Raw genomic sequence first — 16,759 nt, 5'->3', positions numbered from 1 at the left:
GGAGGTGCCATTGTTTTGTCCTTAATTGCAAGAGACTCCTTTAAAATATATTAATACCCCTTGTGAACAAGCCAAGCAAACACAGGACAAAGGAAAGCATGCAGGGCTTTAGTCGTGGATTTTAAAGTGTTTAGGAAATGTTACATTTTCCTCCTTTCTAAAGCTGATTTGCTGCCAAAAGAAGATCTGTTCTGCAGTTAATTTTAGAAAGGTTAAATCTATTTACCAAAATAAACACAAGCGCGGAGGGAGGAAAACCAGGAGGATAGGAAATAATGGGCTCATGATCTGTAGAGGTCATCGCGGGAGCCGATTTGACAGGGAAACGTGCATAATGTATCCTCTGTTTTCCTTAAACAATACTCACAGTGCAAGGGGACGTGCTCTGGAAAAGCTGTGAAGCTCAAGTTTTCCTCAGATAACCTTGTCACTTTTACAGTATATGTGCGAGCGCACACACGCATGCATGCACAACCACACACCCAGCCACCCCCTTTCTCTGAGAGGCAATGGACTGTATGTATGTATGTTTGCACATTTGCTGTTGGGTTTTAGTGAAGGTTGCTGAAAGCCTTGGCACAAGGAAAGGGCAAATTTTAAAGAGCTCCAAGGGTGGGACAGAGATTGGTGTTTGAATGGCTTGGCTGCCTCGAGGTCATTGCTAATTAGTTGCATGTTGCTTAAAGAACATTGCATTTTGAATTACATATGTAAACCAATTGCTCTGTCTCCCTCCACATCCATGCTGCTGCCTGCTTTGCTGTGGCATCTGGAATGGAGAATACAGTTGCACCAGAGAGGAGAAGAGAGTGATCTTAAATGGTGTGTAAGAATGCCGAGGTGGCAGTAGAGCTCAGATGAGAGAGGCTGGAGTGTGACAGCTGTTACTGGGTCGTGCGTAAAGCCTGCCAGCAAAACGCATCAATTTGTGTGATATCTGGATGTTTTTCCTTCTGTATTCATAATTGCAGAGATGGTGTCTGCATAAATATCCTCACTTCAACTCCAGCTAAAGGAGCAACCTAGGGCATGCCAGTCTGTCAGTGGCAAGACACCAGCATGAAGGGAGGGCAGTCAGACATAGGCCCGCTTCCAGCCAAAGGTGTGGAAGACCAGAGGCAACTCTAATTTCAGTGCATTCATGGAATGGATGCATCGTACCGTTTCTTTGGGGTGAAGAGGTGTATTCATATGCAATGCGCTACACCTGGCAGCACAGTTTGGGGAGGAGGTGAGCAGCCAACAGTGGCAAAAGAACAGGTGAAGGAGTGTTTAGAAAAGCTGGATGTGTACAAGTCCATGGGGTTGGATGGGATGCACCTGAGGGTGCTGGCTGCAGGAGTTAGTTGATGTGATTGCAGAGCCGCTGGCCATCATTTCTGAAAACTCATGGCGATTGGAAGGCATCCCAGGTGATTGAGAAGGGCAAACATAACACTCGTATTTAAGGAAAGGAAAAATGAGGATCCAGGGAACTACAGACCAGTCAGCCTCACCTCGGCCCCTGGAAAAATCGTGGAGTAGGTCCTCAAGGAATCCATTTCTAAGCACTTGGGGGGAAGAAGGTGATTAGGAACAGTCAGCATGGATTCACCAAGGGCAAGTCCATGCCTGACCAACCTGATTGCCTTCTCTGATGCGGTGACTGGCTCTGTGGACACAGAGAGACCAGCGGATGTGGTGTACCTTGTTTTTAGCAAGGCTTTTGATACGGTCTCCTACAATGTTCTCACAGGCAAGGTAAGGAAGTACGGGTTGGAAGAATGGACTGTAAAGTGGAAAGAAAAGTGGCTGGAGCATCAGGCTCGGAGCATAGTAATCAATGGCTTGATGTCTAGTTGGCTGCTGGTATCAAGTGGAGTGCCCCAGGGTCAGTCCTCAGGTCAGTTTTGTTCAATATCTCCATCAGTGACCTGGAAGATGGGATGGAGCAGTGGCACCCTCAGTAAGTTCACAGATGACATCAAGCTGGGGGGTGTAGTAGATATGCTGGAGGGTAGGGCTAGGATTCAGAGTGACCCTAGACAAGTTGGAGGATTGGGCCAAACGAAATCTTACAAGGTTCAACCAGGGCAAATACAAAAAGTCCTGCACTTAGGACAGAACAATCCCTTGCACCAGTACAGGCTGGGGCTGACTTGCTGGGCATCAGCTCTGCAAAAAAGGACCTGGGGTGACAGCAGACAGTAAGCTGAACATGAGCCAGCAGTGTGCCCTTGTTGCCAAGAAGGCTGCCGGCATCCTGGGCTGCATTGGTAGGTGTGTTGCCAGCAGGTCAAGGGAAGTGATTATTCCCCTCTATTCAGCACTGGTGAGGCCACATCTGAAGAACTGTGCTCAGTTTTGGGTCCCCCACTACAGAAAGGATGTGGACAAGTTGGAGAGAGTCCAGTGGATGGAGGGCAACAAAAATGGTTCGGGGACTGGGGCACATGACTTATGAGGAGAGGCTGAGGGAATTGGGTATATTTAGTCTAGAAAGGAGAGGACTGAGAGGGGATTTAATAACATCTTTCAGCTGCCTGAAGGGGGTTCAAAAGAAGAGGCACTTGGACTGTTTTCAGTGGTGACAGATGACAGGACAAGGAGCAATGGTCTTAAGTTGCATCAAGGGAGGTTTAGGTTAGCTATTGGGAAGAATTTTCTCACTAAGAGGGCAGTAAAATACTGGAGCAGGCTACCCAGAGAGGTTGTGAAATCTCCATCTTCGGCAGTTTTTAGGACCTGGCTAGACAAAGCCTTGGCTGGGATGAATTAGTTGGGGATAGTCCTACTTTGAACAGGGGGTTGGACTAGATGACCTCCTGGGGTCCCTTCCAGCCCTCATTTTCTATGATTCACAAATGCCAGCAGTGCTGTCTTCCCAAGTCTTTTATGAGTTGGGTACTAAGGGCAGCGCAAGCAGCAAGAGAAGCCTCCGTTGGAGAACTTCAGTAGACATAATTTGCCTTGTGTGAGCGATGCTTCAAGGGATGAGCTGGGATACAGTCTCCATTCTGATTCAGTAATGGCCTTTCTGTTATTTCTTCACTAATTAACTTAAGCATTTGTCAGGGATGAGATAGGAATTCAACCTCTGTTTATTCAACCATGGGCTTGCTTCCTTTATAGCTGATCTTAGCTGCCTGCTTGGGCGAGAAGGGAATTCTCTGTCGCTCGGTCTCTCACCTTGTTTGACACTTTCCATTACAAGCCCTTCATTGAGAAAACACATACTGTATTTGTGGTGGCAATTTGACTGGTCTCTTTGATGTTACAGTCCTAAGTTCCTACTACACTCGGGCTTGCGAGGCTGAAAGTCTTTTCATAAGCCGAGTCCATGGCTCAGCCAACCCCGGGTGTTCAAGTATCATAAATCATGAGATAGCAAGGTTGTTTGGGGGCAGGAAGAGGCCATTTGCCTTCTGTCCTTGGAAGCGTGCTTGTGAAGTTTGAGGGTTGAGCTCCAGCCTTGAATACACATGCGGAAGTGCATCCTTTCCACCGGCTGCTCAGAGGGGACGCTTCTCCCTCACTCTGGCCCCTGCGGATGGATGAACTGGTCTGCTGCCCCTCTCTGTGTCCTGCACCTGTTGCTATCTTCTGCATCCGCAACACCACTTCAGTCTTCCTTCTGCTCCTCACATTATGCTGTGCCCCTTGGCCTCATCTTGCCCTCTATAACTCTTGAAACTACCCCCTAGTCCTTCCTCAGTCTCTGCATACACCTTGTACCGTGTCTCCACTGCCCTTTGCTGTCTCTGACTCCTAATAATATCCCATCAGAAGGTAGGGTGGTATCCATTTGGCCTATGGGCCTGGGTTTAGTCTCAGTGAACAGAGAGAGAAGAGGCAGCCATTTGTGTTAGGTTCGGTCTTACCTGTAGAGGGAACGGCAGCCATATTGCTAACTCCTGTCCCAGTGGCAGCGAGGGCAGATGGTTGCCTTTCATTATGTTTTAATGAGACAAGTTAAACACAGAAAAAAGAAACATCTGAAAATTGCTAGACTAACAGTAAAAATTTTAAGAGTCGGCAACTCTTAGTCATTGACATCGCAAGAGTGATTGAAGTCACTCTAGTGCCAAATAAAAACAGAGCGATGGCAGGCTGCAATTATACAAGGAACAATACAGCATCACGATTCAGTGTTGTGTAGGGACAGCAGCTGAGTAGCGAAAATCTGATACTTCACCCCTGGAACCGCAGCGGTGCTTGTCACGTCTTTGCGTGGCTGCCTTTTTCCAGCTCCTTTTACCAGTAGTGAATATGATGACCTGCCCCCAACTGCGGCTAAGTACTCACCAGGCCTTTTCCTCATTTGAGGTTTAAACTTTAGTTTTGTCAAACTGTGATAGATAATATCACAGCAGGTAACTAATAACCTGGGCATGCATTACTGCTGTATTCTGCCATAGACCTACATGAGTCCTACACTGCAGGGGTGCCGTGCATAAGAGCAGGCGTATTTTTTGCACAGCACCCTATCCATGGTCAGACTTGTAAGGTTTAGCATTTGACTGTGATTTGGTTCCTCCCAATGGGCCCTCAGGCCAGTATTGGTCACAGGACCTTCTCGCTCACTTCCCTAGCCTTTCATCCTCCCTACTCATGTCCACAAGGAAACCAAAGAGATGAGAAGGATAAATGTATATATTACACGCTGGTGTCTGCCGTATCGGGGAGTAGCCGATGCTCCAGTGAGACGTGCCTCCCAGGCATCAGAAGTAGTCTGCTCATTTAACAGTCCCAGCCTCTCTCCCTCCTTGATGTGCACTTGTCCATTGTCCCCTGCAAAGCAAGGAGCCTATCTCAGGAAGGAGAGGATTTGCTTTCCAACTGGCAGCTAGTGAGTGGTGAGGTCTGCACGACCCACTTGCACCGTGAGTCATGTGGATGCACTTCAGCTAAGGCTTGCGTCCATTTTTCTACTTCCTATAATTTGGAAAAGGGGAAATAGGGAAACCAAAGACCTCTGGCAGGAATGCAGTGGAGGAGCCACTGAGCAGAAGTGATGCAAGTCTGTGGAATCAGTAATGCCCCTCACCAAACAGAGAAAGCACATGGAGGGGTTTTCTTTCTTGGGGACCAGATGTTTTTATTGCCCAAGCAGCGAGGTCACTTGTGAAGTATTCCCATCCAAATTCACCAGTGCCACCTCTGTGTCTTGCACATGCATCATTGTTCAAACTTTTCTACAGCTATTCGCTTGCTGGTCTTATCATTTAGAACTACAGAACAGAGCTCAGGATCTTCCCATTGCGGGCTGGCTTAGAGATCTGGTCCTCAAAATGCATACAAATCATCCTGCTCTACACACTTCCTCCCTGGGCATGGCTTCATTTTCCCTGAATCACATCATCTCAGGTCTCTGCTCTTTTTTGCTTCTGCTCCCAGTGAGAAAGAGGAGAACTTAAATGAGTCTGTCTTTTAGTAGAGCAAGTTTCTCTTCTGAAATCAGGTACCTTCAGACTCACAGTTCTGCTCCTAGTGCTTGTCCTCTCCCTGAGGCTGCCTGCTGGTCTGGGTCTTTGCTGGTTTGCAGTGCTGGCTGGCTGGATTTGCAGCCAGATTTTTCCCATCTGTCTTGCTCCAGAAGTGCACCCTCTGATTTCATCAGCAGCCTTGGAGCATCTCATCTTCAGGACTCAAAGCACCTTTGGATTAGAGATCTTTTGAGGGGAAAGCTCTTGTCTTCTGCACAGAGGGAAAATGTAGCTTTAGATGAACAGTCTAGCCCGTAGCATTGAAACGGAAGTACGGAGTCATTTCAAAGGAAGTAATGAGAGATTTTTCTGTTCCTAATTTATGCCTGTCCTACATATGGCTTCCATGGAGTTGCTAATGTTACAGACAGATGGGTTGGCATTTTGCTTTACAGAGCACATGGGATAGAGGATGTTCATGTTTTTTAGCTACTCATTCTGCCTTCAGAGCTTGTTAGCCACTCTGCAGCCTGACCAGTCCAATATGGTCACTTCACAGATGGTCAGGAAGCTACAGCCTGAGCATTTCATCAGGCCAGCTCTTGAGTAACTTTAATTTGACACTGGTTATTTTAGCACATATTTGGCCACTTTCGCAGTAGGCGCTTCCACTATAGGCCATATGTACAGTTCCTGGGGCTGAGAAGTATGTGCATTTTTCTTGATTCATAGTGGCATTGAGGTTTAAAGGTGTCAAAGTCTGACAAAAGACAAGAAATTTGGTTGAGACTTTATCATACATTTAGGATTTTGGCTTTAGGGAAATGCTCAGGATACCATGCTTTGTTTTCTTCAGCACACTTTTCATTTTCTTTGTTAGATCTTTGTAAATGCCTAAAAAATTAGCTTCAAGCATCAACTATTTACACTATCTAGAAGTCTGGTTGGGAGCTATAATGTGATCTTTCATGTTTAAATGTACAGATTACTCAAAGCATGCATGCTTTTTGCTCTGATTGCAGTAAGAGTTGTGTGTCCCGAGTTACTCTTATCAGCTGGATTCTCACCATGTCTTTGCTGCATTTGCTTTTGGCTATCGTCTCCACTGCTCTCAGCAAAGTTAAGTCTGTCTGCTGCTTGGCTTGGAGACTTCCAAACCCCAAGGGTGCCGCAGCAGGCCAAACAAATGAGCCAGTCGAGTCCAGCCTCTTCCCTCTTTGAGCATGCTGAACTAGTGTTGGCAGCATGATAGTAGGAAGCGTTGTTCTTCTGAGGAGCCATCAGACCTTAGACTGAAAACTAAGGTCTGGACACTTGATAATACAGATGTCACAGGAGTGTTTGCAAGTGCATACTTAACCCCAATGTCTTGGGTACAAACCAACTTAACGTTTGCCGTCTCCACGTGCAGTTTAAATTGGATCTAGTATTTGTCTCTTCCTCTCCTAAACTGTTGTGTAGTTAAACTCTGTGTAGTTAAATTATTACTACGTTTCACTCCAGAGATGCCCGCCTCAAGTGGTAGCATGCAAAAAGTAAGAGTGTGGGGGTTGGTGTTATCCTCTATTGGATCAACTGTGCAGTGAGGAGACATGGCAGGAGACAAACTTCTAGGTGCAAAGTGGTTCCTGAGTGGTGGTAGAAACTGTGGACAATACTACTGCACAGAGCACGTCCTTCAGGATGAAAAGGACTGTATGGATATGAAAATGGAAGGTGGCAGTACTACCAGTCAAACAGGAAAAATATTGATACTGTTTTAAATGAAAGCCAAAGCTCTTTGCTCTCATTTTTAGCATTTATTTCTGTCCGTCTGTCCTCAACTTCCTCCCTGGGGACTAACAACCACTGGTTTCCACTTGGAGAAAAAGGCTCCAATTTCTGACACCTATTGGCATTTGTGTTTAAACGTTCAAGTTAGTCCTGCCTGTGGCCCATGCAGAGGCATGCACGTGAGTCAAAGGACATATGGAGGGTGTACAGTACCCCAGTAATTTGTGTCCTTGACACTGAGTTAGTATGACAGCCAGTGTTTGGTCTACTCTGTCACTCCTGTATCTAACACCTGGGTCGTGGTCCTGATTAAAAAGGGAAGCGGGTAAGCTAGAGTCCTGTACTGGCACCCTGCAGGTTGTGAGTCATCTCAGTATTGAATAGGAAGGAAGAGAGAAAAATTATTTGCCATAAATCGCGGTGTGTCCACAGGCTGGTATCTCCTCTGTCCCACCCTAGTGTTCAGCACCCTCCCTGGCATCACCAAGCCCGCTTGTCCTCTTTGCTCAGCACCTGAGAGTAGCTTTTTCATTACATTTCCTGGAAGGCATACTTTATAGACATCCATCCCTCTCTGCCTCATAAATTCACTTTATGCATTCAGCTTGTGACACGGAGGGTCAGAGGTCTTGGCAAGAAGCACTTATAATAAAGAATATCTCTTCCTCTTTTAGGTTACAAAGAATATTATAGGGAAGGAAAATTTAGCTGGGGATGAGGAGAGGTCATTTTGCACACGGCAGCACTCCTTGATTGATGAAGAATCATGCATCCTTATTAGAGCTCTGTTGTTCTGCGTCCCATAGAGCATGGCAACATGATGTCATGGACTAGCTAAATCTGCCAGTTACCACCAAATAAATAAGTAAAATAAAATAAACAATAGCAATAAATCCAGCCTTAAATCACTCATCAATATTTCCAGCCGTACCACATATTGTTGGGCAATTTGTTGTTGTTGTTTTTTAATATTTCTATAATTTTAAATGAACAGCCTCTAATTACAGTGATTTACTAGCTACCTGGGGACCTGATATTTGAGCAGAGCTTGATGCTTAGGAGAGATTGATTGGCGAGGCATAATTTGATCGGGGGATTTTGATAATGATATCACCGCCCAGGAGAGACAAGTTTGAGCAATTAGACAGATCCACCGAACCCTCCTGTTTGAATTGTTAAAACTTCAGCAGTCAATCTCCTCCCCCTCTCTCCCTTTATCCCAGTGCTTCTCCATCCTTCATGTTTTAGAGAGAGAGTCGAGAGTCCTGTTGAAGAGGAAAAGGGGGCATTAGCAAGTATAACAGTCTGTGCAAAATCATGTCGCTGTGGACACAGCAGCCTCACACAGTAACATTGGGCATTGAATCCGTGGAGAAGTTCACATCCCTGCACCCTGACACTGGCCTGAGTACAAGACATCGCCCCTAGCTCTGAAGGGGAACTTGACTGCGGATGTTGCTGAGTACTCAGACTTGGCAGATGTATTTTTATATGAGCTCATTGCGGGGGGGAGGTAGAGAGAGCAAGCGTGTGTATGTTCAGGGGGAGAAAGCGCTGCACATACCTGCTATGTATATGCATGCACACACACGCGCACATTCAAACACGCATACACACACACACCAGCTTTGGTTTCCAGGACACATTTTTTGCTGGGCACTGAAGCCTAAGAAAAGGCTCTGGGCCCTCTCTGAGGCTGCACTTGTTTCTCTCTCCCTGACAGCTGCACGTGGACAGTAGGCCTTTGACATTTAGAAAAATCTCAGAATTTAAAGCAAGAGACAGAAACAAAAAGATTTTCTTGTTTAAAGGTCACAGCAGGCTGCTTTTAAAAATGTTTTAAAATTGGTTTGCTGGACTGTGACAAGGTTTAAACATACTAATGGGTGATGAGAACATCCAATCCAGACTGAGAAAGAGAAACCCTGCGTTGGGCTGGAAGGGGGAAACCACAAACACAAGTGGAGTGCATTAAAAAAGTCAAATGCCCTTTGCCTAGCTCACACCCAGAGGTGAGGGGTCATGCCCAGCTATGAAGCAGGTCCACGGGCGTCTTTTATGGAGTGTACTGCGATTGCAGTGTAGGGCGACACAGTGTTAGGTCACACGAGAGTATTGCAGAGTTCCTAAGAGGTGACCCGGAGGGACCAGAGGAGTTACATTAGGTGAGAAGGGAGGTACAGATTTCTCCTGGGGGGAAGGTTTCTAAACACCAGGCACCTAGATGGAAGATTGTCGTCTCCGCTTTATAGCACACTCAGAAAACATGTTTGTGTCAAGCTGAAGTGACAAGGCTGAGTGATCTTCCTCTGCCATTCACACATCACTGCCCCACCTTTACAAAACCCCGTCATGGTCCTGCCAACTGCCAGGAGTGACCTCTTAACCAGAAAACTTCTTACTTCTTGCAGTATCTAATGGCCCAGCACATTGTGAGCATTGCCTGCTCTGGTCCCTTGTGCTATAGGGGAGGATAATTCCTTCTGGAGGTAAGGGCTGCTCACGGTTTGCTTTCCTACAATGCTGGCTGTTCAGGAGAATCTCACAGACAGTCTGTGCATGCACAGACTTGAATAAATACAGGTATCACTCTTTTTCCAGGCACGTAGCAACGCTGATCATCTTAGCATTCATCAAGAACAGTGGGATGGCAGGGGCTACCTACCCCACTTGGTCCATCTCGTCATGCCAAAATAAATCTGCAGCTGGAAAGACAGAAATGGACTGAAATATTTTGCTGGAGATGGGCTGAGCAGAGTGTGAGACAAATAGAAACTTTATCCCATGGCTGAAATGGAGCTAGCAGTTTGCTCACTGGGCAGCTCACCTTTTGGGCATTTGCTTTCCCTGATTAGTTTTAGATCCCACTCAAGCCTTCATCTCCTGCGGAGACAGATAAATAGAGTGGAACAAATGGAAAGGGCACACAGGTTCCAAGGTACCCAGCTCACTTAAAGGACTGAGTGCTGACACACAGCTTTATCTGTAGTGTAAGTCTGTGCCTTCAAAAAATAAAAAAACTCTAAAGCCTTGAATAATTTACCAATTTCCAGGGTTAAAAGGAAGATTTATGATGTTTTCTTCTGTCTGGAGACAGCTAATCTTGTCTCTTATGGAAAAGCAATTGTACTAAAGGCTCTTCTCTCTGACGAGATTGAAGAGTGACTGCTGGGAGTTCATGTCACCAGATGGTAGACGGACCCCTCTTGTTCGCTCCATACAACATGGGCAGAAAAAACAACTTCTGATTTTGTGATTGCTCCATGGGGTACCAGCAGCCTGAAAGCACATGAACTGGGGTGTTTTTGGAATCTGTAACAGGGCTTATGCAGACAAGTGTGACTGCACAGACACAGTCCTGTCTTGCTCCATATGAGTTGTTTTTCTGATAGGTAGAGATCCTCCATAATCCTAAGAGCAGACTGGCGTGGCGATAGAACCAGACCAAAAATCAGTATTTCCCCAAAGTGCTTTGAATAAAGTAGAATACAGATCAGAACCATCCTTGGACTCTGTTTTGGAAACCCCCAAACCACTTTGGATTGCTCAGGGGGCAAAAGTAGGTCCATTATTTAGATGTTATTGTTGACCCATCTCTACAGTCCTTGTTCTAAATAATTGCTGCTTTATCTCGCACAACATGTCGAAAGTGGCAGTGTGCAGTGACCATCTTGTCTGAATAAGGCATTTTTCTGGTTTTGGCCCCAGAGTAGATTGCAGTGATATATAAAGATAAACCAAATCCCGCCCCCCGGGTGTCACCACAAAGAGGACCAAAGGTGCTCGCTCCTGCTCTGAAGGCACTACGAAGACCACAGGTGCCCACATTTTGAATGCTCAGACCTTAACATGCATGGAGGGGGCCTTTAAATTTGCCCTAACTAACATTCTTAGATTTGGAATCACGTCATCCTTGTAATATATTTGATTAAAAATTGTTGACATATACTGTCAACATAATTGACATATTCAACATATTCTAATATATATGTTTGTGTATTATATTCTATATTTGTGGGGTGGGAGCACGGGGAGGGGGAGTTGGTACATTTTTTATAAGTTGCACTCCTGAATCCTAACAAGAAAGGCAATGTGAATGTGACACGTGGTATCTCTAATGACTGAGATACAAACTATGTATTATTATTATTATTATTATTATTTTAGCTTAATTCCAACTTCTGGCAGAATGTGCAGGTGTACCCTGGCAGGTTTATGTCACTCAAAAGTAGCTGGAAACTGGAAAGCAGCTCCTTCCCCAAACCGTCTCTCACTTCTGCTCTGAGGGCACGTACCCTCCTCCACTCTCCCAACATTTCCCAGGAGGCCCACCCTGCTCCCTTCCCGCTGCACTGCGGGTCATAGCTACGGTGCAAAGCCTCGCTTTGAAACAGAAATCTGTAGGTTTAATTGTAATTTATTGCCATTATTTTTCATAATTGTGATGATAATTTTGTATGTAAAGTGCTCCCTTCCACAAAACTGCTCAGGGTGGTAAAGAGCAGTCATAAAACAATTTCTCATTAATTAAGGAAAAACAAATACCCCAGCTTCCACCAAATTACCAACAGATGGGAAACAAAGCCAGGAAAAAAAATAAAATAAAACAGTCGCAGCAATAGCAATTTTCAAATGCCTCTGGGGGCAAAAAAAAAAGCTTTTAGGTGTTTTTAAAAGTGGTTGAGAAGCACAATGAGCTGGACTAAAAGTTTAGCTGTCATCAGAGGTCAGTTCAGAAAATTTTCCACTTTAGAGAAGTATGCGGAGAAGTCCCTTCTTCCAAAATGACTATGCTGCCCTCTTCCATTGTCAGTCGGACTGAGGGCATAAACTGCCCCTTGTTAAGAGGGAGCCTTTAAAAGTGGATGCTATTGCCTACTGCTCCCAGTAAAAATGATGACAACCTGAGAAGATGATGCTGCCTTATGCTGTCAGGAGGCAGAGAGGAATCCGTAGTTCTGTTAAAAACAATGGGAGATGACAGCCATTTCAAAAGAGCACACTTCTGCTCAATTTTATTTTGCATCAGAACAGTATTCTTTAGCCTCTGCTGCAGGAGGAACTTTCAGTTATGAAGAATGATGGAAAGAAATGACCATTAATTCTTGAAGAGGAAGAAATTATTCAAATATAGCCTGCCCATGAGATGTCAGGGGGTTTTAAGTAGATGGGAATATTTTTGAAGCAATTGTGTCATTCTTTTACTGCAGCCATGCCACACGGGACAAGTAAATGGGTTGAAACTGGGTGCTGAATTTGTTAGAGAACTTCTTTTTAATTAATTTAACTCTGAGACCTATTAATGGGTCTACATGTAAGATTAATACCATGCTCGGGTACTAAGTGCTGTGATGATTCGGGAGGATAGGCTATATTTTTCATACGTAACAAAGAGACTGAATCCCTGCCTAGACTACCAAAATCAGTCTTAACTGTGGGGGGCACAGCTAGTGGTGCCTTAATATCTGAACCTTCCTCTCCGCACCCTGAACTTTAATGTTTCTGATGGGGTAGACCTGCATTCAAACCACCCAGGAGGTTAGGTTCGTGAAACCAAAATCTGGCATCCGTGGCCCATTTCTGGCCCGTGGTCTGAATCGAGTTTGCATGACAGCTCCAAGTTGTGCCTGGTCTTTCCCATAGGTCGCCGATTTATATCCCTCTGACCCAGTTACCTGTCTCCTCGCCATTTGTTATTTCTCTACCTTTCCCTGTCAGTCTGTTCAGTTTGTCCCTATCTGACACAGCTGTGCCCTGGATGCAAGTAGGCTGGCTCCAGGGTGTCAAAATCTCCACCCTGTGGAGCAGCTCAGAAATGGAGATGAACCCAGTTTAAACTGAGATGAAGCAGAGGAGATTTAGACAAACTCCTGATTCATGTTTCCACCACTACAAAATCTTGTTTAAATTTCCTCCTTGGCATTAGCACACTCTCCATTATCAGAAGTGACACATACATGAGAAGTTCATCACGAAACAACTCCAGACTCCTGAAAACACGACATTGGAAGCAAACACATCCCTGGGGCCCTTTTTGGTCTGCTTCGCTGACATGGTCCTCTTTCTTGGATCTCTTTAACAGCTGCTCCTGTCCTTACAGTGGCAGTATATTGACAGTGCCTTTATCCCCCTGCTTTATCTGTGGCAAGATAGGGTGTTTTTGACATTTTGGGCATTGTGCCTGATTGTTGTACAAGAGGATTGTTTGCAAAGTTTTTTAAGAATAGGTTAGACAAAGGCCTATATTGGATGGTTTAGACAGGCATGATCCTGCCTTTAACAGGGGATTGGACTACAGTACCTCCAGCCCTGCTTTTCTATGACTCTGTGATTAATGCTGTCCGTCTCTCTGCATATATAAAGACGTATACTCCCTCCTCATGGCAATCCCCATGGTTCACTCCATGTACGTGCTTTTCGGGAGAGAGCAGTCCCGCTAAGGATCAGGTTTCCCTTCACCTGCAGAGTCCCTATGTGAAGCTACTGAGGCAGGCCAGACTTGGGCTCCATCACGCTTTGCTGGGCTTGACGTCTCGTTCCCCATCGTGGAGTGCTGTTAAAGCGCCGAGGCGAGGTCAGAGTCATTACAAAGGGGAAGCGGCTGAAGAGAAAGTATTTGGTGGTGGTGTTTTTTCCTGTTTTATCAGTAAAACAGCAAAAAACCGGAGACAGCAGGCACATACGTAGGAAGCTCCAAGCAGGGTGCATCTCCTTCCGCATTGTGCTACTTTGCCTTTTTCATAACTACTTACCGTGTGATGAGAGGCAGCTTTTGCCTGCATGTTGGGATTGCACATTTCCATGCACATATCTGAAGAAGGATTCTTGTATGAGCACCTGGGCTGGTAAAAGACCTAGAGAAGTTAAGGTGCTGGGGGATGGAGTAAAGACGGATCATCAGCTCTTTTAAAGGTGTCAGGTCCATCAAGACCCTGTCCCTAACTCCTCCTGGAGAGCAGAGACTTGAGGTTAAAATGCTTCCATCTTTAGTGAAATGCCAGCTCTTCATGTTCCCTGCTACCTCCGCCCGAGCTAGTGATAGATTCCTCTGCCAAAAGAGCTCTGCTTCTGCACTTTCTGCTGTGGCTGCATGTGTTAATAGTGCAGCCCCTTTCAAGTTTGTTTTCAAGATGTTCGAAACATTCTTCCTACTGCCTTATAATTCATTATTCACTGGAGGCTCACACAGGGGGTATTGTTCAGAGGTTTTGGAAATGCAGAACTTAATAATGGTCCAATTAAATCGTGTGTTGAACACCTGCTCTGCAGTAGATAACGTTACCTTGATTAGAATGAGATACACAGTGAAGAAAACTCCAGAGCAAGGGCACTGGGATTTTCCAGCATTGTGAGGAATGGAATGAAACTCTGCTGGATTAACAATTTCTTTCCTCTCATTTCTCTTCCCTCCGCCTTTTCCTTCTCCCCCAGGCCTCCAGCTCCTCCGGTGGGAAGATGCAGCTTCTGGAAACTGAATTCTCTCGCACTGTCCGGGAACTCATCGACCTCCACCTGCTGCACCAGGACAGCATCCCCGCCTTCCTCAGCGCTGTAACCCTGGACCTGTTTAGCCGTCAAACCGTGGCATAAGCTGGTCTGGTCCAGAGCCATTTAGCCACGTGCCCTTCGCATGTGGATCACAATCAAATATGACTGTCCTCCCACCGCAGGGATTTGTGAGCTAACCAGACCAAACACTTTCATGTTTTGCCTTCTGTTGCGCCAGGCTCTTCTCATTTCTGTTGAAGTCCCCTCCCTTACCTTCCCCAAACACTTTTTATGACAGTTTGAGGAAACAACCAAGGAGTTATTCTCTGCTTTCTCCTGAGCTGGAGTTCCTCTTTCCACCACCTATAGCCCAAGGTCCAGATGCCCTTGACAGCACTGGGTCCAACCCCAAAGACTGTTTTTTTATGTTGGTTTTAATAACCCAGTCTGCCTCCTCTAGAGTCCCTGAAAGCTGCCACCTTACCAGAGACATACTGGTAGACAAAGGCAAGTGTCGCTCCATCCAGTTTCCCTTTTTCCAGCTGACCCCTCCCCCTTTATGAACAAGCCCTTTGATGAATTCATCAGCCTTTTAGGTCTCAACAGGAGCTGCTGCAGGGACACATGGGAGAGTTGGTTTTGGGGAGCTCACAGCTCCTTGAGTCCCAGCTTCTTCTAAGAGGATCCCACTAACTTGGGTCTCAGCTTCTTTGAGTATCAAGCACTTCAGAGAGAGAACAGATGAATGTGAGCTTTTGGGGAGCTGACAGCTTCCTGCTCCTCACAGTTACAGATTTACTACCCACTGATAGAGGTTCGGGACTGGGGGTACTGGAGCCATGGGTAGCAGAGTCTTCTTAGATACTGCCCAGTCCTGCTGCTCAGTAGGGATTGAGATGAAGAAGACAGCCAAATGTAATGGGATTCAGGACCACAGACTTCCTTAGCTACAGTCCCTCATTCATCACAATTCAACAGATAAAGTACTAATGTAAATTGGTTTCCTATGAGCCCCATCCCTGTGCAGAGCTCAAGAAATGTACTCCCATGACAACTTTCTTGCTTGGACTCAAGGGTGCCTGGTTATCTCCAAAATACAGGAAAAGGAGCAGGCAGTGGAAGGTCTCTTCAAAATTTACTGCAATGCTATTTAGTCCACTGGTACCTGCTTGTGTTGCTGTGTGCAATCCTTCTTTCCCCAGTGTCCTCACATTTGCTTTCCTGACTGCTGTGGATGGATCATTTTATGAATTTTGATGTTTTGTACTCCAATCGGGATCTGTCACTCGATTTCCTTTTTATGAATAAAGTGTTACCACCCTGCCTGGATGTGCAATTCTTTCATTTGCATTGTGCACGAGGGGCTGGAAAGGACCACTTGGCTAATCAACTTCAGTGCCCTGCTCTTGCCTACAACTCTTCTGCTGCAGCTATGGCATCACAGGTGTAAGTATGATAGTGACCCAGTGGTGCTTGGGTAGAAAGAGCTGGTTGGGGCGTTCTTTCACCCTCTACTTCCAGTACTCGATAAATGTTACTGTCAGTGCAATGGCTTCCACTTGCAATTGCATTAAAAATTGCTTCACCACCCAGAGGAAAGGCAGTAACTCCTTCATTCTCAGCAGAAACAATATAGCAAAAATAGCTTGGAGGAAAATTATGATAACCATGGTCCTGGTCTTTCCAAGCCAGAGGCATCACAAGTGACAATGTAGTCATAGGACCCAGGAAGGAAAAACTGCTTGACCCAGCTCCAACCTATCATAAATGGTGGAAGCATCCACCCCTGCAGAGAGGTCTCAGTTCTCCCATTCCTGGTCTCTCCCCATCCCCACACTTGCAGGAAGTTACTGAAGCAGCTTGAGTGAAAGCCATTAGCAAAAGTTTGCCATTTTCTCTGCTGCTCGAAGAAGTCATGGCTGAAGATGGATTGCCTGGCATCCTGTGCCAGGGGAACGCTGCCTGATTCATATGCGCGACGTGGCACTGAGAGTCGCCTTCATCAGTCATGGAGAAAATGAATCATGACGTCAGCCACACTCGACTTCTCCACCAGCACAATAGCGGAGCCTGGCTGCTTCTGGAAATCTTTC

At 45.8% G+C, this 16,759-nt stretch overlaps 1 protein-coding gene across 5 annotated transcripts in view; it reads left to right on the top strand.

Annotated features, from left to right (window-relative positions):
- Nucleotides 1–15,989, top strand: part of MAD1L1 (MAD1 mitotic arrest deficient like 1) — a 582,466-nt gene extending 566,477 nt beyond the window's left edge. For 4 of the 5 annotated variants that reach the window (XM_019512951.1, XM_019512948.1, XM_019512950.1 and 1 more), the window contains one exon: nt 14,610–15,989. In XM_019512951.1, coding sequence (XP_019368496.1) covers nt 14,610–14,768 — 159 coding nt within the window. In that variant the 3' untranslated portion in view covers nt 14,769–15,989. The remainder of the gene's footprint in view (nt 1–14,609) is intronic. The other variant, XM_019512952.1, reaches the window with a different exon arrangement.
- Nucleotides 15,990–16,759: the final 770 nt, after the last annotated feature.

Source organism: Gavialis gangeticus, unplaced genomic scaffold (assembly GCF_001723915.1).
Source record: "Gavialis gangeticus isolate Ggan-Ray unplaced genomic scaffold, GavGan_comp1, whole genome shotgun sequence".
Lineage (NCBI taxonomy): Eukaryota > Metazoa > Chordata > Crocodylia > Gavialidae > Gavialis > Gavialis gangeticus.
This window is presented reverse-complemented; position numbering and strand designations above follow the sequence as displayed.